The 27,559-nt window shown below is 31.4% G+C and overlaps 9 protein-coding genes and 1 long non-coding RNA gene across 16 annotated transcripts in view; 6 read left to right on the top strand and 4 right to left on the bottom strand.

The window, feature by feature from the left end:
* Window positions 1-5,508, bottom strand: part of LOC122629106 (TBC1 domain family member 14-like) — a 66,793-nt gene extending 61,285 nt beyond the window's left edge. For both annotated transcript variants that reach the window (XM_043812159.1, XM_043812158.1), the window contains exon 1: window positions 2,819-5,508. In XM_043812159.1, coding sequence (XP_043668094.1) covers window positions 2,963-4,882 — 1,920 coding nt within the window. In that variant the 5' untranslated portion in view covers window positions 4,883-5,508 and the 3' untranslated portion in view covers window positions 2,819-2,962. The remainder of the gene's footprint in view (window positions 1-2,818) is intronic.
* A 93-nt stretch (window positions 5,509-5,601) lies between these two features.
* LOC122629104 lies at window positions 5,602-8,521 on the top strand. The gene has a single exon (XM_043812151.1). The coding sequence runs from the start codon at window positions 5,736-5,738 to the stop codon at window positions 8,448-8,450; it is 2,715 nt and encodes a 904-aa protein (XP_043668086.1). The 5' UTR covers window positions 5,602-5,735; the 3' UTR covers window positions 8,451-8,521.
* A 449-nt stretch (window positions 8,522-8,970) lies between these two features.
* LOC122629108 (lipid droplet-regulating VLDL assembly factor AUP1 homolog) lies at window positions 8,971-11,092 on the top strand. The gene is made up of 3 exons (XM_043812162.1): window positions 8,971-9,242; window positions 9,595-10,505; window positions 10,616-11,092. The coding sequence occupies exons 1-3, from the start codon at window positions 9,202-9,204 to the stop codon at window positions 10,849-10,851; spliced, it is 1,188 nt and encodes a 395-aa protein (XP_043668097.1). The 5' UTR covers window positions 8,971-9,201; the 3' UTR covers window positions 10,852-11,092.
* On the bottom strand, window positions 10,997-12,957 carry LOC122629107 (general transcription factor IIE subunit 1). The gene is made up of 6 exons (XM_043812160.1): window positions 12,735-12,957; window positions 12,409-12,575; window positions 12,200-12,328; window positions 11,888-12,114; window positions 11,371-11,810; window positions 10,997-11,293 (listed from the first exon to the last, which is right to left on the bottom strand). Exons 1-6 carry the CDS (start codon window positions 12,859-12,861, stop codon window positions 11,118-11,120), a joined length of 1,266 nt encoding a protein of 421 aa, XP_043668095.1. The 5' UTR covers window positions 12,862-12,957; the 3' UTR covers window positions 10,997-11,117.
* A 339-nt stretch (window positions 12,958-13,296) lies between these two features.
* On the top strand, window positions 13,297-14,967 carry LOC122629100 (rab-like protein 3). The gene is made up of 5 exons (XM_043812148.1): window positions 13,297-13,451; window positions 13,685-13,894; window positions 13,972-14,120; window positions 14,196-14,309; window positions 14,371-14,967. Exons 1-5 carry the CDS (start codon window positions 13,406-13,408, stop codon window positions 14,548-14,550), a joined length of 699 nt encoding a protein of 232 aa, XP_043668083.1. The 5' UTR covers window positions 13,297-13,405; the 3' UTR covers window positions 14,551-14,967.
* Window positions 14,653-18,677, bottom strand: LOC122629102. Of its 2 annotated transcripts, none has more exons than XR_006327184.1 (4): window positions 18,542-18,677; window positions 18,287-18,356; window positions 15,292-16,966; window positions 14,653-14,887 (listed from the first exon to the last, which is right to left on the bottom strand). It is a non-coding gene; the product is annotated as an uncharacterized LOC122629102 (long non-coding RNA). The 2 variants fall into 2 exon arrangements; XR_006327183.1 differs by having other exon boundaries at window positions 18,524-18,659.
* LOC122629097 (putative ATPase N2B) lies at window positions 15,585-18,540 on the top strand. Of its 2 annotated transcripts, XM_043812143.1 has the most exons (8): window positions 15,585-15,714; window positions 15,815-16,208; window positions 16,487-16,672; window positions 16,750-16,991; window positions 17,065-17,233; window positions 17,334-17,474; window positions 17,547-17,666; window positions 17,732-18,540. In XM_043812143.1, the coding sequence occupies exons 1-8, from the start codon at window positions 15,671-15,673 to the stop codon at window positions 17,852-17,854; spliced, it is 1,419 nt and encodes a 472-aa protein (XP_043668078.1). In that variant the 5' UTR covers window positions 15,585-15,670; the 3' UTR covers window positions 17,855-18,540. The 2 variants fall into 2 exon arrangements, with proteins under 2 accessions (XP_043668078.1, XP_043668077.1); XM_043812142.1 differs by lacking the exon at window positions 15,585-15,714 and having other exon boundaries at window positions 15,732-16,208.
* Window positions 18,340-20,472, top strand: LOC122629098 (deoxyribose-phosphate aldolase). Of its 2 annotated transcripts, none has more exons than XM_043812146.1 (6): window positions 18,340-18,429; window positions 19,041-19,157; window positions 19,262-19,446; window positions 19,516-19,660; window positions 19,737-20,113; window positions 20,203-20,472. In XM_043812146.1, exons 2-6 carry the CDS (start codon window positions 19,088-19,090, stop codon window positions 20,383-20,385), a joined length of 960 nt encoding a protein of 319 aa, XP_043668081.1. In that variant the 5' UTR covers window positions 18,340-18,429; window positions 19,041-19,087; the 3' UTR covers window positions 20,386-20,472. The 2 variants fall into 2 exon arrangements, with proteins under 2 accessions (XP_043668081.1, XP_043668079.1); XM_043812144.1 differs by having other exon boundaries at window positions 18,352-18,429; window positions 19,038-19,157.
* Window positions 20,473-20,566: 94 nt separating this feature from the next.
* Window positions 20,567-22,636, top strand: LOC122629099 (40S ribosomal protein S4). Its single transcript, XM_043812147.1, has 6 exons — window positions 20,567-20,673; window positions 21,143-21,401; window positions 21,677-21,774; window positions 21,851-22,022; window positions 22,128-22,257; window positions 22,461-22,636. Exons 1-6 carry the CDS (start codon window positions 20,671-20,673, stop codon window positions 22,585-22,587), a joined length of 789 nt encoding a protein of 262 aa, XP_043668082.1. The 5' UTR covers window positions 20,567-20,670; the 3' UTR covers window positions 22,588-22,636.
* Window positions 22,637-22,772: 136 nt separating this feature from the next.
* On the bottom strand, window positions 22,773-27,488 carry LOC122629095 (probable tubulin polyglutamylase TTLL2). 3 transcript variants are annotated; one of them, XM_043812140.1, is made up of 9 exons: window positions 26,225-27,488; window positions 24,887-25,012; window positions 24,673-24,776; window positions 24,466-24,598; window positions 24,117-24,393; window positions 23,830-24,032; window positions 23,510-23,770; window positions 23,147-23,433; window positions 22,773-23,060 (listed from the first exon to the last, which is right to left on the bottom strand). In XM_043812140.1, the coding sequence occupies exons 1-9, from the start codon at window positions 26,300-26,302 to the stop codon at window positions 22,940-22,942; spliced, it is 1,590 nt and encodes a 529-aa protein (XP_043668075.1). In that variant the 5' UTR covers window positions 26,303-27,488; the 3' UTR covers window positions 22,773-22,939. The 3 variants fall into 3 exon arrangements, with proteins under 3 accessions (XP_043668075.1, XP_043668074.1, XP_043668076.1); XM_043812139.1 differs by having other exon boundaries at window positions 23,830-24,393; window positions 26,225-26,361; window positions 26,710-27,488; XM_043812141.1 differs by having other exon boundaries at window positions 23,830-24,393; window positions 24,466-24,590; window positions 24,887-27,488.
* Between the last annotated feature and the right edge of the window lie 71 nt (window positions 27,489-27,559).

Below are 27,559 nucleotides of genomic sequence, written 5' to 3'. Positions count from 1 at the left end.
TCGATAGAGGATAAGTTCGATACACATTTTTTCGGAAAGATTGTAAGTATAATCTTTGGTATTTATGTACATACACATATACGTACGTCGTGAAAGGAGTTCTTAACTTTCGCGCGTAATGTACTTAAATGCCTCTTATTTTATTTATCCTTCGTGACGTCGAAACAAATTGAAAATATTATGTCGTTTTACCTATAATAATAATATACGATGAAAAATACATGTATACGAGATTATTGTTATTATTATTATTATTTTATTTTATTATTTTTTTTTTTTTCATCGAAGCACCATTTTAAACATAGTCGAGGATTACGAGGATTTAAATATATGTTGATATGCAACATAGTAGATTCGAAGAAATATTGCGTTGTCGTATCATGGATATTATTAACGTTACGGCACATGTTTATTTCTAAGCATCGATAGATTATTATTTATATCTCTTGAAGAGGGATTTCGTTCGTTTAACGATATACCAATCGCATAAGGAAATCGGTAGCGAGACGTTCGTACATGCAGAGATACACTTTGACTTTGATGATTCTTTAAAGATAGTCATAGATTATAATAATCGTTTGCGATCGTATTAATAAACGATAAAATATTGAATTAATTTGTGCTTCGTACTTATTGGTATTATGGTCGTAGGTATTTGTATTTACACCAAAGAGCTTATTAAAGTCTTGTTAGCACAATCGTTTAATTAGTAATTTTGGAATAGTGGATGGAATGGAAGTATTGTCGAGTAAAAACTAGGACATCAACTATGGTACCATTGCTCATAGTTCCAATCTAATAAACTTTTCCACTATTCTTCAATTGCATTTATAAAGTTTCGTTAGAAGCGTGCCGATAAAGGAGCATTTCATAAAATATACTTTCTATGTGAGCATGTGTAGGTATGTATATGAATGTGTTCGTGCGAATCGATATTTACATATACATATCGCTGCGTTGAAATTAAAATAGTCCATGTATAGCTTCGCTTTAAAAGTTACGTTAAAATTCTATAGTCAAAAAGAATAGAAGAATCATGATTTTTATCTTCATTTTCACGAAAAGGAAAAAAATGATCGTCTAGATACGACGTAGTTACCTCTTACATAGTTTTCTATCGTGTATGTATTATATTAGAATTTCATAACTTGAAGCTTTCAAGCCATGCTATGCATAAAGTTATTGCGATGTGCTTGTGATTTTAATTATTTTAATATTAAAACTATATAGGATGATCGATTATTGATCTATACTATCTATCGCAATTATTTTCGTCCCTAGAAAAAATTACAGAAAAAAAAAAAAAAAAAGAAAAGACGAAAGCTACACAAATAACTCGGGCATATTATTAATTAAAAATAATAATAATAATAAAGTAAAATAAAACAAACGATGCTTCCTAAAAGAAAAGATAAAAATTCATCTTACCTCAAAAGATATTGTTTCGGCAAAGAAAGAAATACCTACGCAACAAGCACATACAATAAGCTTATTGTAGGTACGTTGTAAGAAAATATGTTTATGAGATTCCTTTTGTCCAATAAAGCTCAATGATTACATAGAAAGATCTTTGATTCCTAAATCTTGAATTTATCTTATCTTCATTAGAAAGGCCACTTAAAAGACGGGATTATAAGTCTCTGCGTATTCGTAACTCAGTATCTGTACAGCAAAGTGCTAAGTGAAATATTATACATAATTACTATAAAATACTTCAATGAGAGAGAGATACGTTATAGCTTACTTATAGTTTATCGAGAGTACAAGGTTATTTCAGATTACTAATTCAACTTCTAGTAAATCCACAAACACATGGAAGATGATTAAATACGATTATACAAATCGACGGATTAAATCATTCGAACATTCTGTTAAAAAAATCGAAACGAAATTTTTGTTCTTTCTTTTTTTTTTTTTTTTTTTTTTTTTGTAACTTTTCATTTCAACGATGCACATTAAAATCAATTGTAGTTTATTCCACAGAGCATTATTATAGAATATTATGTTAATATTCCCACCCATTTGTCTTCACTTATACATACATATATATATATATATACATATACATATACATATACATATACATATACATATACATATACATATACATATACATATATATAAAACTTACTTGTTTATAATAATATTGAAATATGCATAATAAAGATAAATTATTATGCATATGTAAAAGATAGTATGTATTGCCACTGATATTGTAGACAATATTTCAAAATATGTTTTTTATACCATACAGTAATATAACTTTTTTTATCTAGAATATTTGTTCAATTGCCTCAGATAATACTTGCACCAGTCTGTAAATTGTGTGCTTCGGTTTTTATGCATATTTCCCCTCTCAAATTTACTAATTTATTCTCCTATATATGAATGTATGCATTTTATTAACACATTACGTTCATAAAATATGGTATCTATATATCTATATATATATATATATATCAATAAACAAGAATAGATTTCTCACTATTCATTGAGAAACTTTCTTTCAATTGCATCTTAAATTAATCTTATGCAAGGATAAAGAATTAGTATAAGAAGCACCAACATTTAACATTATTATGATAAGATTTCGAATTTTCATGAGTTGTATAAATATTTTGATTAGCTATTTAGAAATTCAGATACACTGTAATATCTATTGTTGATAAAATAAACATCAAAAACAATGTCAAATATACATATACCTATATATACAGATTTTACAGATATATAAGAGAGTGATTCTTGCAAGTATTCAAGCACACAATAATATGCTTATTTTTACTACTTTCATACTGCATGCAACATTATTACTCACTTTGACATCATCGAAATTTAAATACATCATATATTTAAAATTTTCACACACTATTCTTCATCAGATTCACTAGAAAAGAAGAAATTTTCTGTGCAATGTACAATTATGAACTAAATGAAATAGCTCTTAAACAGAGCTAGGAAATCACACTGAAGAAAACTGTATCAACATTTGCTGGAATGTTGTAGTTCCAACAGTAGTAGACATTTGGCTAATACTGTTAAACAAAGCTTCTGCCTGCAGGTTTTCAGGCAATCTGGTAAGGAATTGCGCTCCATGTACAAAGTCCATTTTCAACAATTCTTCTTGATACAAATGTAATACGCCGAGCGCCGTTCTAAAAAGGAACTCTTCGCCGTCTCTGAGGAATACATCCCAGATCCTGCATGCAACATCAAGAGGCATTGCTTTGGCATATATAGTATACAACCAATCTAACAGGTACAGGTCTGGACTAAGACCAGCTACTGTGAAATGAGAAAATATTTTTGGCAGCTTATGTGCAAGCGCGCTTGAATATACCTTGTAATACACATTCATTCGTTTTTGGTCCAAGGTAAAGGCGGCTCTGTGACAAGGATGGTTTAAGAGATTAGCGAAGCAGGCAAAGGCATCTGAGGGCTCCATATTTAATGATAATACAGCACCCACAAAACTCATTCCTTGCACATAGCCAACATCTGGTCTATAAACGGCGTAGGCTGCCAAAATACCTTGAAGGCTATCTGATAGTGGTCCACCTTCTTGAAAGACACATAAGGTAGGAAAGGTACGAGATACATCTAATTTGATCGCCGCTAACGATTCATTTGTGGGATTAGACATTGCTCTGTCCAAGCAAAGATTATACAAATGTGGCGTTATATTTAAACTATTCTGAATAGCTAATTTCCACACTCTGCCTCGCACACTTGGTGGCAAACCGCGCCACCATAGTTCGCGTACTTTCTTTGTATCTTTAACGCTTTCAAACTTGGGTAGCACATGAACGTTCCATGTATGGGAATCTTCAGCTAATCTTTCTTCTTCCTTAAGTTGCTGTTCCCTTTGTTGTTTACGTTCTTTTTCTTCGCGTAACTCCCTTTTACGCGCAGCTTCTAAAATTGCAGTGTATTGCTTACGATGACGTTCCTCCTCCAAAGCATTCTTTGCAGGTAAGTTCGCTGGTCTGGGCTGTTGTATCAGAGCTAAACTTCCTCCTACTTTGTCAATATTTCTCGATGGGCTACCTGTAGGAGTTGATTGTTGAGAACCTTTATTCTTCCAAGAAAAGACATTTTTTGCAAACAATGTATTTAATCCCCAGCGCTTTGATTTTTCTTGTTTATCTACGACAATATGTTGTTCATCTGATCCTAAGAAACTTCCTGAAGGTGATACTTCGCTAAGGGAAGACACTGTACTGCTACATGAACGAGGTAAACTGTTTCTAGGACTACTATTTGCACTGCCACTTTCAAGTTTCATATATTTATCTCCATCAATTTTTGACACTATACTAGCTGACAATTCTTTACCATTACATGGAGATTCTAGATACTGTGATTTACAGTCGTAATGCATATCGTTTTCTTCCATAGAATATATCTGTTTTGTAGTAGGATTATAAGCCAAAGACATACTCTCCAAGGCATGACTTAGACTAGTTCCTGCTACCCCTACAGAAACTACATTGCCAGCATCGTACCATTTATTTTCACGAATGTGTACGCATAAAGCTTTTGTCTTTACCGCTGGCATAGTAACTACATCACATGCCAAAGCCTCGTTTACATTCACACTGTTACAACTTACAGAATCACCATTCAATGATACTAACTGCTGTTTGCCTATTTTTGGAGCAATGTTATTGGCAATGTAACAATTGGAATCACGTCCAGCCACTTTTAAAACATGATAATTATTGGATGGATTGTTATAACGTGATATCAAATATGATGCTGTCTTTTCAGACGCAACACTCTGACCATTACTCCCATTTAAATGTTGAGATACAGGAGTCTTCATGGCTGATAGGTTTGTCCTAACCTTATCAACACGTAGATAATCTTCTCGACAACCCATTCACACGATAAATCATTGAATGTGGCACTCGTTAATTTCTGTTTATGCATTCTCTTTAATCGTTTAGTTTTCCTCCGTAGTCATAGCATCGATATCATAATTCGTAACAATGCTTTGATTTGTACATCCATTCGACTTGGCAACACCCAATATACGATCTGTCATACTTGAAACAGCTGTTACATTGTGACTTTCATATCGACTTGTACCATTTTACCCAATTTTTTTTATATAACATGCTAATTATATTAATTCAATGATTGCCCCAATTAAATCATCGATATAAATATAAGATGAAGAAATTGCGTGAATTTTTGGCAGAATAGCATGTATTGACGGCGATCACTACCTGTCCGAAAACTTAATTTATCTTTATGCCGTATTCTTAATACTTACGGACATTGGACGGGACATGTCTTGATTATTGAAAACGAAGGCGAAGAGTACAGTCTATAGTGCATATACGCCATATTGAATGGATGCATTTGTTAAATGTTAACCTCGCATATTCTGAAGTACCAACATTTTGATTGGTCCACCTTTATATATATATGTATATATATATATAATCAACAAATTTCAAAATATGCACTTTTATTATGTTTATTTACGTTCATACGTAATATTTTAATCTGATAAAATATTTTTTCGTAATATTTCCATTTTTTACTATTTTATCTCGTATACATTTCATAATGAATACATATGTATCTATTACAGACCCCGATGATTTCATCACGTAATAACCTTTAAAATAATCGTGTACATGTAACTTGTGTTAATAAAACATTTTTACGGGACATAAATCATATATAATGATCCGTCAAATGATCTGTAGAATGATCTAACGAATATGTTTAAACGAACTGATAAAGACGACAATAATTATTCCGCGGTACCTACGAAACGCTTGAAACTTGATGGATCGAGATCTTCATATTCTGGTGCAAGATCTAAGAGTGATTCTTCGAGTAAACAAAATGTACGTTTCGAAGATGTATGGGGCGATGATTTTGCGGAAGAAGAGATCGAGAAAATGGACTTTGTAGCATCTCAAGCATGTTTGCATGATGATAATATTTTCATTGAGTCCAAAGGAAAACAGAATGCTCTTGTCACAAAAGAGAATCTCCCATCGACAAGTAAACAAATAGTCTATTCTACTAATACAGAAAATCCTATTTCACAAGTAAAGACATTTACGCAAGGTGATGACTACACTGATTTTGAAAAGAAATTACTATATAAACAGAATTATAATTCGACGTTTCAATTAAATAGAAATATCACTATATCTGATAATAATGAACATAAAGATTTAGAAAAAGAATTAAATAAGTTAAAGCTAGAAAGGAATAAGTTATTGAATGACTTTATAATGAAAGATGGAGAAACAGTTTTCTTGAGAAATCAATTACAGCAAACGCAGGTACGTGCAGAAAATGATAAGGTAGAGAAAATGCATTTGATCGAAGAACAGGCTAAACAACATAGAACAGAGATTAATCAAATCTTTAAGGAAAAAGAAGATTTAAAAACTCAGCTTGATTTACAAGCTTTAGAGATAGAAAAACTTTTGGAACGGTGCAAGTTGTTAGAATCTGGACATATTAAGTTGGTTGAACCGCATACTGCTAATACGATGTCACCTAATATTAATCGTAAAATTAATATAAAGAGTCATTCATCGTCTAGTACTAAATGTACAAAAAAAAAAGATGCTGATACTCAAGTATCAAACTTGTATCATAGAAACAGTCATTTTTTAAGGACATTGATATTTCATTATCCCCTTTTGAAAGTTCCATCACAAAGTTTTGAACCTGCATTGCCAGAAAAATCTTTAGTTGAAATTCAAATAACAGAAAAAATTGGAAAACAAAATTTACTCATTTTACAAGAAGAGCAAACATTTAGAATTTTTGAAAATCCTGATCTAGTAAAACCCGTAATCACTACGATAAATGGTAGGAAATTATCTTTAGAATTTGTCTTATCTGATCTTGCTACAATCAAAAATAAGGCAAGCTCAGAATTGGATTCTGATGCCTGTATACCTATTATAAATAAATTAGTTTCAACTTCAAGGGAGTTGATTATAAATACAATAATTGTTTTGCGAACTATTTTTCATGCTATGAAAAATGATGACATCAGAGATATGAATGATCTATATTTTTCTGATGTTTATAAAACTCCAATTTTTTATACCAAATCTACGTGCGATGCAAATGCATGGCATGAAAATGAACACGGAATAGAAGCTAGAAGAATTTTTGGCATTTTATCGCATATTGCATCCGAATCATTTTATCTTAGTAATTACATAGCAGGACAAACGTCATTACTTGTAAACGAAGATACATCTTACGAGGAATATTCTAAATATATGATACGTTATAATTCTTGGGATAAAAGAGGTCTAGATTTTGAAATGTTAGAAATGATTTTACAGCTTGTAAGTTCAATAGGACTAGTGAGAAGATCTCATCAATTTAGTGGCCTTATAAGTGCAATTGCAGAGCTTTTATGTAATGTATCCAAAAAAGTTGGATATTGCGATAGCGGAATAGATTTTGTTTTTGAGATATTTAAAGAATTAGTGTTTTCAAGACCCCTGTCACTTTGCTACGTTCCATTAACTAAAATGATGACGACCCTTATTAATTATAATACGTTTCTTGAAAATATTTGTACAGATCCGCATAATATGGCTGAAAACATCTGGGAAGATCCTTTACGTTTTACGTCAGATGCTTGTATTTTGCAAATATTTATAAGACAGATTGAAAATGTCGACTTTGATCTCATAACAACAATAAACATAACACATTCATTACTATCATTTATACAAACTGCATTACACACAAATGCTCTTCTTGTAAAAACCGGAAATTCTTGTAATTGTTGTATGAAACTTTTAAGACTCATCATAAAAATGTTATGTCGATGCTCAGAGGTGTCTTTAGGTAAATTACAATTTGAAAATGACCTATGTATATCCAATGATGACTTCCTTCCGATGAATATAGATTATAACTTCACGGAACGATTGAACAAACAGTATATACATTGTACTGAATTGAAGAAATATGGTATAAAAGAATACATGAAGCAAATGTATCCAAAGGATCGATCAGACAAAAATTATTGGATTAATATCAAAAGAAAACAATTAACTACGATGAGAGATGGAATTAAATTTTTACGACACTTGGCAACGTGTGATCCAGATTTCATGATACGATTATCGGATATCGAAGATTCGTTTCATTTATTTATGAATAACATTAGTACGTTCGATAATTTAATCTTACATGAAAACGAACGAGAAGCTATAAGTCTCATCAAATCAACATTCATATTCGACAAAACGTTACTACCTGAAGGTCAAACGAATAAAAATAAAGTCAATCTAAATGAATTAAGCATTGCGACGAATTTTCGAAAGGAATTTTCTGATTTTGCTTCGCAAGAAATGGTAAGGAAAAATAGTAATATAGAGGATTGTCATAATATATTCGTAGCGTATAAGAGTTTGTACAGTAATAAAAGTAAACAATATTGAAATCATTGTATGTAACAAAGATGGAATAATTAGATGTAAAAGAATTCGAATATATTAAAAAAATTTCGATATTTCTATTTTTTTCTTTCTACCTTAACCTCTCATTTTCTTTTTTTTTTTTTTTTATCGACCTCTTTTCATTTTAGTCAAACGAGAATGGAGATCGATCGATCGATCGATTTTTGCTTCGTATTAAATTTGTCCTTACCTTTATACCGTTTTTATTATTTTTCGAACTTATTTTATACAATTAACAAATTCTTTTGGAAAATGTTAATTAATAAATAAAATTTGTGGACGTACGCTCAAATTGATATTTTATACATTTTTCTTCAAAATAGCGTTTAATTTTGCTCGCGTGATCATTGGTTGTAAATTGAAGTCGTTTTTTCGTGATAACCAGAACGATTGGAATTGACCAACGAAACTACCGTAATTAACCAATCATCGTCTACTCTTCTACTAAAGGTGAAAGTAACATTACGGCAGTGATTTCATTGAATCGTAATAAGAAAAAACACTAGATCAGTATAGACTACATGCTGTATAATGTACGAAACAGCTGATCATCGAGGGTAGTAAAAAAGAAAATCTATATTATAATTGGAAGACTATTAAAAAGTAGGTTAAAAAAAGGTCATTCAAGAAATACAATACTGTTGCGCCAATATTTTACATCAAGATTTATTTGCGGAGTTATATAGAGTTACCAGTGTAATTTTTTTGGTATAACAGATGTTTGTTGTGAGAAATGTCACAAATTGATATTCAGGATCTATTTGATAAAAGCAGGTGAGATGGCCAGCTGTGTACAATAATGTTTATCCACGTTACATTAATCGTATTGCTCTACTGTGATTAATTAATAATAAGTAATTTTCTTGGAATAAAAAATATGATATGTCATTCTACAATTTAACATTACATAAATATATTATCAACGAGTTCTATAAATACCTTCTGCAATGCAACTAACCTACCATATAGCATATTTGTAACATATATTCACCTACTTGAAATATTTACGTATATCAAATTACAAACAATGAAAAGATATTTAAAAACTAATGAATTTATATAAATATTATCTGTGTTTAATGATCGTACATTTTTTTTAATGAATTAATTAATGTATATTCTACAGGTTTCCCAATAGCTGGTACCGTGTATCTTTAATATTATATATACCAGTGGGTATAATTCTTGTATTAGTGCGACTTTTCATCACTCTACAGCTTTGGCTTCTTGCATCATTATTACCAGATTGCAACACGCTCCGTACATATTTACATCATTGTCTTAGTTTTGCATTTGGTATTGTGGTCAAAATAGATCCAGAAGGGGAGTCTAGAGACAAACAATCGAGAATTATAATTGCTAATAATGTGTCAGTTTTGGATCATTTTGTTTTGCATCGAGCGATGCAAACATTAATGCCTAGTGTATGGGAAATACCTACTGCTCTCAGCTATGCATTGGGATTGCAAGAAATGGATATGAGTAGTAAAGAGTCTCTAATTGCAAATATAAAACAATGCCTTTCAACATCCCACTGCAATATCGCGCTACAACCTGAATTTGGTACAACTAACAGCCGCGTTGCTTTGTTGAAATTCAACTCGTGGCCCTTTAGCATAGAAACTTCTGTTCAACCTGTTGCTATTAAGGCAACAAGGCCTGCAATTACATCTGTACAAATTACATCACTGGCATCTACGTGGTGGACAGATATTTTTTGGTTCATGTATGTTCCCTACACAGTTTTTACCTTAAAGTACTTGAAAATTAAAAGAAATACAGATCATGAATTGTTAGCGAGAGAAGTAGAAAAGGATATAGCAAATGCTTTAGGACTTAATGTGAGTTCTCATACTGTATCGGACAAAGCAGAATTTGAAAAGCGTTGTATCATGGAGAAAGCACACAGCAGGATACTTCCTGCAAGAGGATCACAAAACACACAAGTAATGCATAATATAGAAATACAAAGAATGGCAAGACAGGTCAGTGAAGTGCTTCCATTCGTTCCACATAATGTGATATTACGTGATCTTTGTAAGTACATTATCTTTCTCTCTCTGTCTATATATATGTATATATACATACACATATTTACTTTAAATCAACATTAATTAATAACACGTAAAATAATGTTACTGTTGTAGTAAAAACCAGGAATGTTGATATCACTATTGCCAATATTCTTGATGGCATAGTTGCTTATACTCCTGAACCTAATTCTCAGACAACTACATCTGTGGCATCTGCAAGCAAAACACAAACAAATGTAATAAAAGATAATAGTTGCCTTGGCACTACTTCATTCCAAGAAAGGAAAGCTCAAATGATCAGAGAAGCTAGGGAAAGGTATATTCAAAAACATGGACTGAAAAATTGCTGACAGTCTTATTCTTCTTTTATCATAATCATAATATTGTCATTAAGGATAAATATATTATTGATGTTTTACTGCATATGTATTTACGATTATATCATATGAATATAATTCTATTTCTAAAAAATTGTTGTGTTATTATGCACATAACCATTGTAACAATTCTTGGAATCATTTTATTTCTTGGGAACTGTACAAAATATTACAGGTTGAATGTCAAATATAGCAGTCTTTTAATATGTGTAAATTCAGTGATTTTGTCTAATCTAAATTTAGTCATACATATGAGAATAATATTCCTGATAAACTTGAATATAAGCTTCTTTCTCTGTGGGTGTCATTTCTGCTATTAATGTATCATTAACATCTGTAATAGCAACACTTTTTCCAGCCACACTGACTGTTGGTACTAAATCATCATCTTCAGAATCCATAGTTTCCACTTCACCTATGTAATATTAATAAATTTCGTAATATATATTGTTAAGATATAGATGATAGTATACTGTTCTATGTATAATGTACCTGTATCAATAGCTTGCATGTCATTAATTTCTTCATTATCACTACTATCACTGGATTCTTGAGGTAATACTGCTTTTATAGCAGATGTTGTAGAATTGGTCCCACCTTTCTTTTCATGTGCCAATAATACTGACATGATATCTTCACCTTGTTTAGTGTTTGTAGTAGTAGTATTTGTGGCAGTGGCAGCTGCTTTATCCAAAATTGTTTCCTGAGTATTTATTCCATCAGCCTGAGAGCCATCAGCGTTAATAACAGTACTTTCCATCATCCAAATAGGTCTTTCTTTTCTACGATTTGCTGCATTATCTTCAGAAGATTCATCTCCAATGGTAACATCAACCCTTGTATCTTCTACCATAAAACCAGATGTTCTTGTTGCTTCACCAGACCATTGTTCATTAGGTGCCCTAAGATTGCTTGGTTTTCTTGTATCAATACTGAAGAAAAGAAAACATTGACGGAGGATATACAATAATATAAACATACAGTATATATTATAATGTTCGATATATACCCTCGAATAGTATTAATATCCACTGGCTCAGGTTCTAATATTTCAGGTGCCAATTTAATACCTTCTACTGCCCTCAATAAAATATACAAAGGTTCTAATTGTTCATTAAATTTGGCTAATAACAATCTAGAATCTTTTTTAGGAAGAGCAGACTGATCCTCTTCAACTATTTCTCGACAAAATGTACATCTGAATTCACCAGTTGACATATCAAACAATTGATCTGCCTAAATCAACAAAAATGTTAACATATAGTAATCAAATTTACTATTACATTAGTTACATTTTTACAAGACTATTAATTTATATTACTTCAAGATCTGTAAATGTTTTTAAACAATTTGTACACTTGAAACTAGCTCTACTAGTTGCATCTCGCTCTTCGGTTTCCATTCTTTTTCTCATTAGATCCAGCTTATATTTTACCACATTTACAAACGTCTGAAATAATGTAGATTGTGTGTAACAACTTGGTTTGGTTGTTAATCATAAACTATCTGTTACCGTATGTTTTTATTTACCTTATAATTAATAAAATAGTAATTGACTTTCTGCGCTTTTCCATCAAATCCAGTTTCCATTTTTAATCTAACTTGTATAAATTTGTCATTACGTAAAGTAGATATTCTTGCCCTTAACATTTTACGTTCAAATTTTAATAGTTCACAAATATCATCCTCTTTCATACCTGTTTGAATCAAACCTTATTAGAAATATTAAACTATCTTAAATAATGGAGTATATATATACATTTTGAACATTTATAATTATACAATATTCTTAACAAAAACTTTCATTGAAACAGATAAAGAATTGTTGTCAGCATATTGATCTAAGAAATACTTACAAGGATTTCTTACTAACATATCCACAATTAAAGCATCTTCTATAGTATAAAAGCCACGTACAACAAGACGAGCTAATTGTTTCAAACTACTGGGAACTTCTGTAACAATCTTTTCTTCCCCACTCATTTTTTTGTTTTATATATGTCTATAGAGTAATAATATATATAACAAAAATTGGCATATACAATTATTCCATCGATAAAATATTTTTTTTTAATAAGACTGCAAAACAATATAAATTATAAAACATAAATAAAATCATTTATATTATTAAATACTTGATTTAATTTTATTTAATGCCTTAAAATCACATTATAAATCAAATTAATATTTGACATTACGAGAAACTAACCTAAAAAATTTTTAGATATTCAATAATTATTTTGTATAATACACCTATGATTATAATATAATCAAATAGAAAATGATTTATTTTCTACTGCGAACGAGAATAAATTGAATAAAAAAATGTTATGAATCATAATTATAATCATACAAAAAACAAATTATTGTAACTCGTCACTTGGCGTGAGACTTGTTTGTATCGTTATAGCTCGTAGGTTATATCCATATATGTACTTAGCATCATCAATGCCATCTGTCAAGTTAAATTAGTGACGCATTAATTATCAAATAACCTAAAATAAATACTATATGTTATAAACTATTAATGGCAGCGATAGATAAAGTTAAAATTATTGTAGTTGGTGATTCTGGTAAGTAAATCGAATAATTTATAAAAATTTTATTTTTATAAATTCTCTTTAGTAAAATAAGAAAATATGATAATTATAAAAAATCCAATGGTACTTTTAAAGAATACATTTTCTTATGTAAAGCACAATATTCTTATATCCTTTGGAATTAGATAAATAGATCAATTTTCCTATTGCTTATTGTGATTTAATAAATGCTACAATATTTTTTTACACATTTATTTGGTATATAGGTGTCGGTAAAACATCATTAACCCATCTTATATGTCATCAACAACCGATCAGTAATCCTTCTTGGACGATAGGTTGTTCTGTTGAAGTGAAATTGCACGAATATAAGGAAGGCACACCTAATCAAAGAAGATATTTTGTTGAATTGTGGGATATAGGTGGAAGTCAAAACCATGAAAATACAAGATCTGTCTTTTACAATCCTACGAATGGTACAGATGAAGAAAAAATATTCTATGTCAAATTAATATATAGTCTTAACGTCTATAAAATTGTTTATATTTTGTAGGTATAATATTGGTTCACGACTTAACAAACCGTAAATCACAACAAAATTTACAGAAATGGTTACAAGAAGTATTGAGCAAAGATGGAAATTATTCAAAATCAAAATCATTCGATGATTTTGATCCCGAGAAATTTGTAGGATCGACTCAAGTAAATATAGAATTGAATAACGTTTATATGTGTTTAGCCTATATAAATATAATTGAAAATTAATGTAATTTCTAGATTCCAATATTAGTTATTGGTACAAAACTTGATTTAGTATCGGAAGTAAGATCAAACATGCACAGACGTACTTCAACTATTGCTGAAGAATGCGGAGCTGATGAGATATTTTTGGTATGTTAACATTTCATAGATGTTTATACATTTAATAAATAAGAAGATACTTTATTTATAGGATTGTTGTCAAGTAAGGGCATTGGCAGCAGGTTCTAGTTCATCCGTAAAACTCAGCAGATTTTTTGATAAAGTCATTGAAAGGCGTTACTATGCTATTAGAGAAGGCAGTACTTTAGACAAACGAAGAATGACCACCTATACTTCAACATACAATCCAAAACTTTATCATAATGACTAAAAATATAATTTCTTAATCTAAAGGGATATTTACTTTATTTTTTTTTCATATTTTTACATATTATAATAGGAAAGATTTGGAAGTAAATCTTGACAAATATTGTATTGTAAATATTGTATTAATATTAAGTTCATATGAAATATACGCGTTTCATATATAATATAAATTCATACAAATAATAATATAATAAATAATATAATAAATATAAATTCGTTACAAGTAACGAAGCTACGATTGGCCGAACGCCAGCTACTTGTCTTTCTATGTCACATGGACTTCGTCGAAGGTTTTTTGACACATATAGTTCCTAGTTACCTCTTTTTAAGACTTTTTCCTTCTGTAATAATTAATGAAAAAATTTCATCATGTATGCAAAGATAAATTCGATCAATAAATATATTATTTTTTTTAAACAGACCAGAAACGATCCTATCTAAATACGGCAACAGGAAATGACATTGAGTTAAAGGTTGAACGTGTACTTCCTTTTCAACGTATACACATATTCGTGGATACGATAAAGACGTAAAACTACGTCATCGTCTTGCTTTTTTTAACCTCCCTTACGTCATGCTGGTAGCGCGCAACACATAAAAATTTCAAAAGATCTTTCCCGTACTTTCAAGAATAAGTACTGAAGTGCATATACGTTGTAAAAGCTGAAGACATCGTTAGTAGTGAAACTGTCGCGTCAAGTTAGATAAGCGTATAATATTTGATAATGATCGTGACGTAAATCACCTGACTTTCAAACCTGCGTGTAGACCAGACAGATTTTTTCTCTTCTTGTACTCTGTACGATTTTCATTCAAGTCTAAACTTCGGTATGATCTTTGGTATCTTTCCACAAGTGTAACGTCCGAGCTGTCTTATGTTTCCATATTGATCGCGTTCAGTTAGCTGCTTTTATAAAGCGCAACGATATGAATAAATACGTTGTGTAAATTTTTTTTATCTATTCTGACATATTTTTTACGAGCATATACATACGTGTATCTCTGTGTACATTGAACTGAATAAATTGAAAAAGGAAAATTCTTTTTTTTATTTCCTAACTAATGTATGTAATATTCCATTCATTACTCATTATTTTACTGAGCATGTGCAATTCAAATTCCTGATGAGATATATTTCTTTAATACTGACTAAACACAACCATATTGAGTATATTTCTTTTTAAAATGATAATAAAAACAGTGATTAGAATATTTGGAAGAAGTTTCCTTTTACCTACAGAAATTTATAATCTATTTTTTTCTTTCAGAATAATTACAACCACAATGATTAGCCTTCTTGTGAAAAAGTATTCTGGTTTGAATTACATTTCACAATTACTGCTACGATCACAAACTGTTTTTTCCTTTCAGTATTGTGGATATGTTCATGACGTAAAATTAAACGTTACTAATGGTCCTATTGAAGCTTTGAAAGAAAAGATAACTAAAAAAGAATTAATGAATGATGAACATCAATTAAAAGTAGTAAAAAGTTTGCAAAAAATATACGAAGAAGTTCATGAGTATAAACCAGATCAGTTTAATGTATTAGGAAAATGGTTTGGATGGAAAAAAAAGGATCCACCAAAAGGGTTGTATCTTTATGGTGCTGTTGGTGGTGGTAAAACAATGTTAATGGATCTTTTTTATAATTGTTGTCAGGTATCTCAACTTAGATTTTAAGTAAGTAATGCACATGGGGAGCCAAAATATGTTAAAGAATTCTATGACAAGGTATGATATTTTTTCAGTGTAATTCTATAGTGTAAAGGACACGTTGCACAGGAAATATAGCTTGTACAGCCAATGGAATATATTATAAAGACAATCATAGAAGCGATGTAAAGGTATAATGGCTTTCCATATGCAATACGGAATAAAATTAAACTTTGCTTTAATGTCAAGCAATATTGTTACTACCGTTGACTATGTTGGTTTAGATTGAAAATAAGAAACGTGTACATTTTAATTCCTTCATGCTTGATGTGCATAAGAAAGTTCACGAGGTAAAGAAGACTATAGTGAGAGATACTAATAGTACTAAACTTCAACCGTTTGATCCAATACCACCAGTAGCCGCTGCTATTACAGAAGAAGCTTGGTTATTATGCTTTGATGAATTTCAGGTTTCGATTTGACAATATTTTTTTTTAAATGAAATTGTATTTTTGTTTTATATATCGTGTTATATTATATATTTCAGGTGACAGACATTGCGGATGCAATGATATTGAAACGATTATTTACTGAATTGTTCAATAACGGTGTGATTGTTATTGCAACAAGCAATAGATCGCCCGATGACTTGTACAAAAATGGATTACAAAGAGGAAATTTTGTACCTTTTATAAAAGTCTTAAAAGACCACTGTTTCGTCGAAACATTAGATTCTGGTGTTGACTACAGGTCGAGGGCTGGGTCTGGAGATAATAAAATATATTTTATGTAAGTTAATAATTATCACACAATATTTAATACTATTATACAAATAATTATTAGAGACTTAAATGTATTTAAGAAAAGGGAAAGATGTTGTAAAAGATGTCGATAATGTTTTCAAATATCTATGCTCAAAAGAGAATGATATCGTAAGACCACGCACAATTTCTATAAAAGGTCGTAATGTAAATTTTCAAAGGACTTGTGGTAGAGTCCTGGATTCAACATTTGACGAATTATGCGATAGGGTAAATATATTTTTTATACCTTCATTATTTTTAATATTACACAACATGTAAACAAATATGTATCATCATTTAACAAGTATTACTTCGTGTATCTTTCTAGCCTCTTGGTGCTAGCGATTACTTAGAACTAAGTCAGGCTTTTCATACAGTCATAATAAGAGATGTTCCACAACTAAATCTTCGATTAAAATCTCAAGCAAGAAGATTTATTACTTTGATTGATACCTTATATGATAGTAAGGTAATGCTAAATTATTTCAATGAAATATATTTCATTATAAATTAATATAAAACATATACTAATTTTTTTTAGATAAGAGTCGTGATATCTGCTGCAGTACCACACACACAATTATTTGTAGCAGAAGGTGAGAGTGAATACACAGATGATAAACGAATGTTAATGGATGATTTGAAGATTTCAAATGATTCTGTAAGTATAAAACTCTCAATAAGATAGAAAAAAAACTGTAAAATAATGTTAATAAACATTTTTAGGCTGATCACAAGTCTAACATTTTTACTGGCGAAGAAGAACTTTTTGCTTTTGATCGTACTATATCCCGATTATCCGAAATGCAAACATCTCAATACTGGGAACGATGGGAACAACATAGATAATGATAATGTCACTTTAGTACAAATTATTTTAGTAGTATTTTGTAGTATTTTATTGAAGCTAATTATGGTTCAAATTGTTTCAATGATTCATATTCTTTATATTGAGTGACTTAATGGTACCTGGTTTCTTAAATATTGTTTTAAAAAATTCAAGTAGATTATTTATTAATTTATATATTATTTATTCTTAATTTACGATAATATATTTATGTATATATATGTGTAACTAAACGTTACTGAGGTTGTTAAAAGGAATGTACAAATGCGATTCTTTTTTATTGAGAGTTGTTTTTGGATGAACCAATTTGGAATAGAAATTGTTTTATGTCTTTCATTGTATTTGATTGTTTATTTTTAATGTTCAGAAAATAATGAATGAAATAGACTTCTTATACTATTTAAAGAAGACACGAGAAATATTTGGTTACTCACCGATGATCGTAATGACCTTATTTTGACAAACCACCCGCCTTCTTTCACGACCTTGTCAGTGATTGTCGAACTGAAAGTAGTCCCTTTATTAGTGTTATATTACTACGCAAGACAGACAATGCTTATTGGTTCCTTCAAACGCGGTAATAAGTAAATCATAAATATAATGGAAATATTTTTTATAAATTGTAAAACAAGATAAATAATTTATACATATGTATATATGTATTGAATTACATAACGTTTTTAAATTACTATGTTGTATTATATTTTGATTTGATGTGGAGATTGAAGATAAGAACGAATTCGCGAGAAAAACTTATGCGAATAAAATTTTAATGTATATCTTCTCATGTTAATTTTTGAATAATTAGTTCTGTTTGTATCTTTCAATTAAAAGTATGAAATATATACGAGTATTAAAGAAACGAAGGAATACGCATATTGTTACAATATGAATGGAAATGATCGTTCATTGTCGCCAATCGATATAGTTTATCTTGCTTCATTTCTGTACTATCCCGATCGAAAACATTCGATTCATTTTATGTTTCTAATGAATTATAAGATTAAATTATTATCGACATGTGTTTATCTTTTTTTTTTTAAATATGTTTTTATAAACATTAGTAATAGTAGATAATATATACATATGTATATTAATGATATGATTCACAAATATTTCACATGCTTATAAATCTATAAAATAGTATTGAAACAATATTTTAATTAGAATATATGATAATAAAAGTAGATAAAATTAAGAGTATTTTCAAAACTACATAAACGTCTCAGTTCAAAATGTCTGATAATTCAAAGGAGGAAATAGTAATGGATGATGCAAATAAAATTAATAATGCATTTTCTGCTGGTAAATAATTAAATACATTCAATATTCTATTTATCATTAAAAATTACAATATTTCGGAATTAAATATATTATGTAATATATTATTATTTCTCTTTGCTTTATAGATTTATTAGATGTTTTTATTGATGAATGTGAAATAAATGAAGAAGTAAGACAAATAAAACATGAAGCAAATTGTATAAAGGGAACTGATAAAATTGTTACATTACTTAAAGCTGTTACTTTCGTCGATTTAACTTCCTTAAAGGGTGATGATACAGCTGCTACAATTGAGAAATTATGCAAAAAAGTAAGGTGTAGTATATGATGGTATGCAAATATAACAATGATTATTTTTTTATTTTTTTTTTTTTTACAGGCTTTAAATCCTATTGATCAATTAAAGTTTAATTGGGATGAACCACTACGTACAGCAGCTGTATGTGTTTATCCATTAAGAATACAAGATGCTATAAAAGTGTTACAAAATAGCGATGAAAAGCATAACATTTCTGTAGCTTCTGGTAAATTTGTCCCATTTACAATATCAAATTTTTGTATTTAGAAAAACATTAACTTAATAATTCAATTTTTGAGTAGTAGCTGCAGGATTTCCCTCTGGTCAATATCCTTTGCAAACACGTCTCGGGGAAATATATTATGCAGTGAAAACCGGAGCTAAAGAAATTGATGTCGTTATTAATCGGCCTTTGGCTTTAGAACATAAATGGGAAGATCTATATAACGAATTAAGAACAATGCGCGAAGCATGTAATACAACATGTATGAAAACGATACTTGCTACAGGAGAACTACCTGATTACTGTAATGTATATAAAGCTTCAATGGTAGCTATGATGGCTGGCAGTGATTTTATTAAAACATCTACTGGAAAAGAAAGTGTAAATGCCACTTTACCTGTCGGGATAGTTATGTGTAGAGCTATAAAAGATTACTATGCGCAGACAGGGAGAAAAGTAAGCAGATTAATTATGTAATATAATATTTATATTCTGTAATATAATATTATATCAATTTTATAATTTATTTCTTTAAAAATATTTAGATTGGATTTAAGCCAGCTGGAGGTATTAAAACCTCATCAGATATCTTAGAATGGATGACATTAATTAATAAAGAATTGGGTGATTCATGGTTAAATAAAAAATTATTTAGAATTGGTGCATCCAGCGTACTGGATAGTATTGCTAATGAAATTAATTGTACAATCAGCTGTGATGACAAATAATGAATGAGTACATTTTATATTTTTTAGAAAGTGTTATTTTATATAATTTTATATTATAATAAACTCAGACGAATTTATTATAAATTATTTTTACTATAATAATTATTGTCTTGTTAAAATAATTTTGCGATTCCGGAGTAATAGAAATAAATATCGATGAAAAAAATCGAGAGGTTACAATCGAATATCGTTTACCGCCATTTTGACTGCAGTAGCGTCGCCTGCAATTTCTTTATACAATCAGAGACACTACACGCTTCTGCCTTTATCATCTAGAAAACCAAGATGGTAAGTTTGCTTTGCGTTGTCAATTCAAAATCCGTTTACATCGGACGTATACTGTGAAATATTTACAGATTTTTACGTGGAAAATATTATGTATTAACTAAATTTTTCAATGGCGTATATATATATAACATTAAATTGTGTTGAAAGAATTTGAAAAACAAGTGCTTTTGAGACGTGCTGCTTCTCTTCTCATTGAAAATTCTACTTTTCAACTATGTTAAGTTTTGCATTTGATTCATCTTCAATTATAAATTATACGATTGCCATTATACATTTAAAAATAATGTTTATAAACAGTGCTTGTTTATAATTATATAAAATACACGCTTGAATCGGAACATAACCTAACAAGTTCGTTTATCATTACAATCTGCTTTTTATTTATACTTTTTATTTTTTATGTATGGTTCCGACGTTTACATGTTTATTTTTGTTTCTTATTAAATGATAATTAAGTGTTTTTGCTTAGGCTCGTGGTCCAAAAAAACACTTGAAGCGTCTCAATGCTCCCAAAGCATGGATGTTGGATAAATTGGGAGGTGTCTATGCACCTCGTCCATCTACTGGACCACATAAGCTCAGGGAATCTCTTCCCTTGGTCATATTTTTACGTAATAGGTTGAAATATGCTCTAACTAATTGCGAGGTTACAAAAATTGTAATGCAACGACTTATCAAAGTTGATGGCAAAGTACGTACTGATCCCAATTATCCTGCTGGGTTTATGGGTGAGTAAAGCACCGTATACTTTTTTTTTTATGGCCTTATCGAAGCTGTAATATTTTTTATAACGAAGTACTGCAGTCAAAATTGGCCAAAAATAACCTATAAACTCCTTACTTTTGGTCACAGATTGAATTAGATCAAATATTCTTGCTGTATTACCCAGAAGGAGTACAAGTTTTATATTTATAATTAAATGTAGAAGTTACGACAAGAACGTATCGATTAATTTTCATATAATAAGTTAACATCATTGATTAATAGACATTATTCATTATAGATGTTATTACTATTGAAAAGACTGGTGAATTTTTCCGTTTAATTTACGATGTGAAAGGACGTTTCACTATTCACCGTATCACAGCAGAGGAAGCTAAGGTATTTTAAAATACATATGCTAAATTTATTTCATATTATTTAAGCTTCTTATACCATACTTTGTTTTTCTTCATAGTACAAGTTGTGTAAAGTTAAGAGAGTCCAAACTGGTCCAAAAGGAATTCCTTTCCTAGTTACACATGATGGAAGGACCATGCGCTACCCAGATCCTTTAATAAAAGTTAATGATACTATTCAATTGGATATTGCCAGTGGAAAAATATTAGACTCTATTCGTTTCGATTCTGGTAAATATTCATCATTAGTATATTAATGTGAGAGTAAAGTTCCAAGAAGAATTTTTGTTGAATATTGAAAATTATATTTTTGAAAAAAATATTATTTACTTTTAGGAAATTTGTGTATGATCACCGGCGGAAGGAATTTAGGTCGTGTCGGAACAGTTGTTAGTCGCGAACGTCATCCTGGTTCATTTGATATTTGTCATATTAAGGATTCTCAAGGACATACGTTTGCCACTAGGTACGTTGATGTAAATTAATGTTTTAATTTGGCCAAAATGATATCATAATATCTATTGCAAGAGTCCTAGTGTAAGATAGCCAAAATTAATTTTTTTCATTATATTCACTAATCATTGTGACTATCATATTACGAAAGGTATAAATTTACCAGAAGTTGCTTATTTCGTACGAACAATTTCTAATAACGAATGATTTGCGTAGGTTGAATAACGTATTCATTATTGGAAAAGGTCTGAAGGCATATATAAGTTTACCAAGAGACAAGGGTGTCAAGCTTTCCATTGCGGAAGAACGTGACAAGAGATTAGCAGCAAAGGGAGTGAATTAATGTACATTTTCAAAAAATACCCAAATAAACTAAAAGTTTTTTGGTGAAACATAGAACATTTATTTAATGTTCCACCATTGCGCAATACGACTGCATACATATCTCTATGTAAAAATAGTTTATATATAATTGACAGCGTTATAAGATCGATTAAGATTTTAATTCAAAAGACATATTAGAAGTTTCAAAATTAAAGTATCCTTAATATTTTATAAGTTTAATGAACACATATGCAAGAGAAGATTTCAATCGACAAAAGCAGTTAACTGCGTTTAACTTTGGAGCAATGTGTTGTCCGTTTGCAACATAAAATATACATTTCTTACCAAGTATAAAGATAAATATCTATGTTCTACTTTTCTGGCAGCCAGACTTCTGCATTTAAATTAAGCGAAGCTTGCAGAAGAGCATTATATTGGTCGTCTTTTTGTTTTTCGTTTCCTCGTTGAATATCTTTGGCAGCTTTTAAGTACCTACAAGGAAAACGAGCTTGAATCGATTAGTATCACTTCAAATATATCATGAGAAAGATCGAGTGAACGAGATAAATTTGTAATACTTGTTTATACAAAGAATCGTGTCTTTGATTTCTCTTTCAATGGAACGCGATGCATCTGCCTGTGAAAATTCAGCATTTTTGGAATGTTTCAATCTTGTTAATGGACAAATGCGAACCCAACCGCCTTCTCGAACGCAAGGAGCGCTCCAATCTCTACCGTTATCCCATGCCGAAGTTGAATGATTATTGATGTTATTGCCTTTGAAGTCACGTCGAATGCATTTGTCCATCAATAAAGGATTATAACGAGACCAAGAAGTCGGACACATTTCTGAAGATTTCCTAAACTATGAAAGAATCAATTTACTAATCATAAATAGCTACACGGTAAACGTTGATACTTTAAGAAACTATAAATCCTACGGCAGAACGTGTTTCACTATATAGATTCATGATGGTGCCACCGTTTCGATTAAATTTGGACTTTTTCTTCGTAGAACGATTCGCACAAATTTTGGAAGACGAGTTTTCTTCGTTTACTCGATCGTAAGACCAGATCTTAAACAATGATAGTCCAGTGTTACAGACTGGAAGGCCTAACAGATCGAACAAATCGTGTAATAATGGTTTCTTCACTTCCGAATCGATCTCACATTCGTTGCTTAGAGCTGGACTAAGGTTTACCTTAAAAAGATTTTGATATTGTCAAAATACAGTTTGTACATAATGACATATTATTGTACCTCCAATAACCATGGTTTTAAATTTTCATCGATTAGCACGTCGAAGCCGAAGAATTCGAAACAATTAGATGAGCTTGGTATACCAGCTGCTTGACTTATAATCGTTAAACTCACGAGACAGGCTATTCTTTGCCAGAGAAACCAGTCGAAGTATCCAGCCTGCTCGAAGTATCGTCTGAGTTGTCTCAAAGTCCACTTGCAACCTTGGAAAGAAAAATGAAAGAAAGGGTTGCGTAGTCGTTTAAAGGAAAAAGAAGAATATATGTATATATCTTTAACGAGCTTACCAGCACCAATGCGTTCTTTTTTTTCCGAATATCCTGGACCTAGTTTGTTCAAGGAGAAGTTCGTTAAATGACGGAAAGGATCGTCCAACCGTTCCAAGGAAAATTTCTCGGTGGCAAATCGAGCTATTCCTTCTTTGTAAAGATATATCGTCAAAGGACGATAAGAAGGTACGCAAACGTAAAGACGTAAGTCAAACTTGTAGCCACCGATGAGAAGAGGATTTTCTATGTACCTTTGTACAACAGCGGAATTGTTGTACGAGAGATCGCTTAATTTCTACGATCAATGAAATAGAAATATATCAAACGGATTAAAAGGAATTAATAAAGACAGCTTGAGAATTCTTACACGGAAAAGAAATATTCCTCTTCCTTGGCTTTGGCTAACCGGCTTGCAAATCCACACTCTATCATCCTTCTCGTAACGACTACAATCTTCCGCGAGTTTCGTATATTCCGAAGGTAAATTATATCCTATAGGACTGACGGGAGATGCATTATATTTTTTGTGATAGTGCGTGGAGGAATTGGAAAGGAATTATCGTGCATGCTATACCTGAAATCGTAAATCGAGCCATGGCCCTTTTTCATGCATTTTAAATGACGCACGAGATTGTCCTTTCTACAGATCGAGTTTCCCTTTGGTATTCGATTAACGAACTGGAAAAAAAACGATTGAATATCGAACGAAAATATTTCGAATATCAATCGAAAATACGTGTGAAATATGAAAGAAGATAAGAAAAGGAGAGATTCGACGTAATTTTTACCTGCCAAGGAAATAATGGTTTGAATTGGGTAAGAGGGAAACCACCGGATCGCCACCATAAATTCCATCGATCTTTGAATACATTATTTTCTCCCGCGTATTCCCTCCATCCTCGTTCCGTGCAAACCTACGGGAAACGTGGGTAATTTCTTGAAGCGTTTAAAACCGTCAATAAATCGTTCGAAATCGTTTCAAATTGACGTTTATTTTCAATTATCTCGATGGAGACGTAATATATAAATAAGGTTTCATAAATCATCCATTTAAACCATTCACAGACGGATAGAGAATTCTGGATATTCCGAATACGCGAAGGTCTTCGCACGAAAGCATTCACATCGGAAGTTCGTTCATCGCGTTACGCGCTCAACGATTTACCAACTCTCTCGAACACTAAAATAGGATTGCCCTTGATTTATTGTCGTGTTATTAAAGCATTAGGAATAGCCTGCTGCAATATCGAAAGCCAGTCAAGGACGACGATAATCGAAAATTAGAGTCGTGCATTGCACTTTCTACCTGCTCGTTATTTCTCCGAGCGTAGCGAAAGCGATCTCAAACAAATAAGGGGTAAACAATCCCTCTTCGGTCAACCGCAAATTACGACCACGCAACGTCCGACTCACTTTTCATTTAACCCATTTTTCTATTTTCTTTTTTCTCTCTTTCCTACGTTCTGTGCCAGGTGCATTTAACGATCAAAGCCGCCCCAAGCAATTTGTCTAATAAATGTACCTCGTCACGAGCTATCTCCGGTACGAGCTTTTCAAGTTCGTCTCTTCTTCTTCTTCTTCTTCTTCTTTCTTTCTTTCTTTCTGTTTCTTTTTTTTCCTTTCCTTTCGACATTTAAATGCTTCGCGAGACGGAGAAAAAGTATTCGCTTTGAACGTTTTACGCAGTCACGAATTGTCGTGACATTGAACGATATCGAAAGACAAATCGAAAGACTCGCACGATGAGAGATACTCTTTAAATAATTGAGTTCGACGTGTCGTTTCAGAAACAATTAATAATTATTTCCTCTTCCCTTATCCTTGCATGTCGCATGTAGTTAATCATAGGCTTTAGAAGCTATGATCGTACACGCAGCGGAAACTCATTGCGTCTGTTCGCCTATGCAGATATGGCATCTGTATCGTAGCTTCGAAAATATTTGGTTCAAGGTTAACAAGCAATGCTAACTTTGTAACCGGGCCAAATTAAAACCAAAGAAATTTAAAAGTTTGACGACAGATCGACTAATCTATTTTAAATGTACTTTTCGACTTTGAATATTCGACGACTTTTGTTCTATCCTGTTTATATCTGTTAGAATCGTTTCTACGATTTTCTACGATACCTGTACGAGTAGATGAGGTCCTGCGCCGTTCTCGTTGAGTCTGAATACGAAAGGTCCTTCCAAGCATTTTACTGCCATGCCGGAGCATGATATATTTCATAGGATTGCCAAGAGGACGGTAAGACGTGCAAGAAACTCTGAAATAATTGCCATATTTAAGGAGGAATCAGAGTTCACACCTTGTAACACTTCGAGGTGACGTATACGTAAGTTCTTATTGTGAAAAATCAATGAGAAAGTTTGTGCCAGAAATAGGTGATCGCTAGCTTCACGCTATTCTCAAAGGATAAAAATAATCTGAGATCCTTGTAAATTGATATCACGAACGATATAAGATGATCGACGTTTTTCTAGAAGCGAATGATTACGAAAAGATATTCGTGTTGTATTAAAAAGTCAAACGAAAGGTGCTTTGAGCTCTTCTACGCTGCGCCTGCGTCAAATTCAAAATGAAAAGCCCGCGAAGGTAGAGATTCGCTACTCACTTATTTATCTTGCGATCGATCACGCTGTAGCCGAGACGATCGTCCTCTCTATCATTAAAATCATCAGTGTCTTCATTTTTTTTCTTTTCTTTTCTCGTTCAAGATCATGGAGAATGGAGTCCTTAATCGAAAAGTAGGAAAAGCTCGTCGAAAAAGGCGAGATGTATTCTAGACGAAATCTAGATTCTAACTGGCGCGTTTACGAGCTTTCGCGATCGCTCTGAGGTTCCTCGCAGGTGCGCAGGTTAATCCGTCCTGCTTCCGCGCGAGCTTGCGAAGGACACCGGAAGTAAGAGCGACCGCGTTTTACGTAAAAGAAAGGCGTAAGCTCGCGCAAACTCGCTCGCCTTTCTTAGTTAGGAATTCCGAAAAGTATCAATTTACGAGAAAGCTCATTAGGTACACGCAACTCGATCACAGCTTTGAGACTTTGAACTTTTCTACGTTTTTATACTTTGAAGGTTCCTCGAGGTGTCGATGTTGACTTTTTAAAGACGAGTTTGTCAAAGGTATGGAAATTATTTGAACACAATTTTGACGTCATCGTTATTAAAAACGGTCAGTAATAAAAAGAAACGACTTGCTTTAACTTTGCCTTTCCCTTTTGCTTTGAAGTTGCTTTCATGTCGAATTACGTTGAACGTTCGATTTTGCACAACGTCGAATCGATAAAAGTATGTAGTTAGTTTCTTTTCGGGTTCGTTGAAAATTACTCTCTCGAGTTTAACGACCGAAGGAAGAAAGTTCAGTTTTATCGGCTTGCGATCGTGAATGGTATTTCGTGCGAAAGAGCTTAGGACGGATATGGATTAAAAATAGGTATGTAGAGGTGAATTCGACCAAAGTTTTC

This window comes from Vespula pensylvanica, chromosome 5, assembly GCF_014466175.1.
Source record: "Vespula pensylvanica isolate Volc-1 chromosome 5, ASM1446617v1, whole genome shotgun sequence".
Lineage (NCBI taxonomy): Eukaryota > Metazoa > Arthropoda > Insecta > Hymenoptera > Vespidae > Vespula > Vespula pensylvanica.
The sequence above is the reverse complement of the archived record's forward strand: the minus strand, read 5'-3'. Positions and strand labels throughout refer to the sequence as shown.

Coding starts and splice junctions, on each gene's coding strand:
- LOC122629104 (XM_043812151.1), top strand. CDS start 5,736: ATGTTTAAACGAACTGATAAAGACGACAATAATTATTCCGCGGTACCT.
- LOC122629108 (XM_043812162.1), top strand. CDS start 9,202: ATGTCACAAATTGATATTCAGGATCTATTTGATAAAAGCAG. Junction 9,243..9,594: donor GATCTATTTGATAAAAGCAG/GTGAGATGGCCA, acceptor TATATTCTACAG/GTTTCCCAATAGCTGGTACC. Junction 10,506..10,615: donor TGTGATATTACGTGATCTTT/GTAAGTACATTA, acceptor TTACTGTTGTAG/TAAAAACCAGGAATGTTGAT.
- LOC122629107 (XM_043812160.1), bottom strand. CDS start 12,861: ATGAGTGGGGAAGAAAAGATTGTTACAGAAGTTCCCAGTAGTTTGAAA. Junction 12,329..12,408: donor ACTATTTTATTAATTATAAG/GTAAATAAAAAC, acceptor ACATTATTTCAG/ACGTTTGTAAATGTGGTAAA. Junction 11,294..11,370: donor CATGCAAGCTATTGATACAG/GTACATTATACA, acceptor AATATTACATAG/GTGAAGTGGAAACTATGGAT.
- LOC122629100 (XM_043812148.1), top strand. CDS start 13,406: ATGGCAGCGATAGATAAAGTTAAAATTATTGTAGTTGGTGATTCTG. Junction 14,121..14,195: donor AATTTGTAGGATCGACTCAA/GTAAATATAGAA, acceptor TGTAATTTCTAG/ATTCCAATATTAGTTATTGG. Junction 14,310..14,370: donor GAGCTGATGAGATATTTTTG/GTATGTTAACAT, acceptor CTTTATTTATAG/GATTGTTGTCAAGTAAGGGC.
- LOC122629097 (XM_043812142.1), top strand. CDS start 15,732: ATGATAATAAAAACAGTGATTAGAATATTTGGAAGAAGTTTCCTTTTA. Junction 16,673..16,749: donor TATGCTTTGATGAATTTCAG/GTTTCGATTTGA, acceptor TATATATTTCAG/GTGACAGACATTGCGGATGC. Junction 17,234..17,333: donor TTGACGAATTATGCGATAGG/GTAAATATATTT, acceptor GTATCTTTCTAG/CCTCTTGGTGCTAGCGATTA.
- LOC122629098 (XM_043812146.1), top strand. CDS start 19,088: ATGTCTGATAATTCAAAGGAGGAAATAGTAATGGATGATGCAAATAAA. Junction 19,158..19,261: donor TAATAATGCATTTTCTGCTG/GTAAATAATTAA, acceptor TTTGCTTTATAG/ATTTATTAGATGTTTTTATT. Junction 19,447..19,515: donor TTGAGAAATTATGCAAAAAA/GTAAGGTGTAGT, acceptor TTTTTTTTACAG/GCTTTAAATCCTATTGATCA.
- LOC122629099 (XM_043812147.1), top strand. Junction 21,402..21,676: donor TTATCCTGCTGGGTTTATGG/GTGAGTAAAGCA, acceptor TATTCATTATAG/ATGTTATTACTATTGAAAAG. Junction 22,258..22,460: donor GGACATACGTTTGCCACTAG/GTACGTTGATGT, acceptor TGATTTGCGTAG/GTTGAATAACGTATTCATTA.
- LOC122629095 (XM_043812139.1), bottom strand. CDS start 26,302: ATGGCAGTAAAATGCTTGGAAGGACCTTTCGTATTCAGACTCAACGAG. Junction 25,013..26,224: donor GACCTCATCTACTCGTACAG/GTATCGTAGAAA, acceptor CGTTTCCCGTAG/GTTTGCACGGAACGAGGATG. Junction 23,061..23,146: donor ACGATTCTTTGTATAAACAA/GTATTACAAATT, acceptor TTTTCCTTGTAG/GTACTTAAAAGCTGCCAAAG.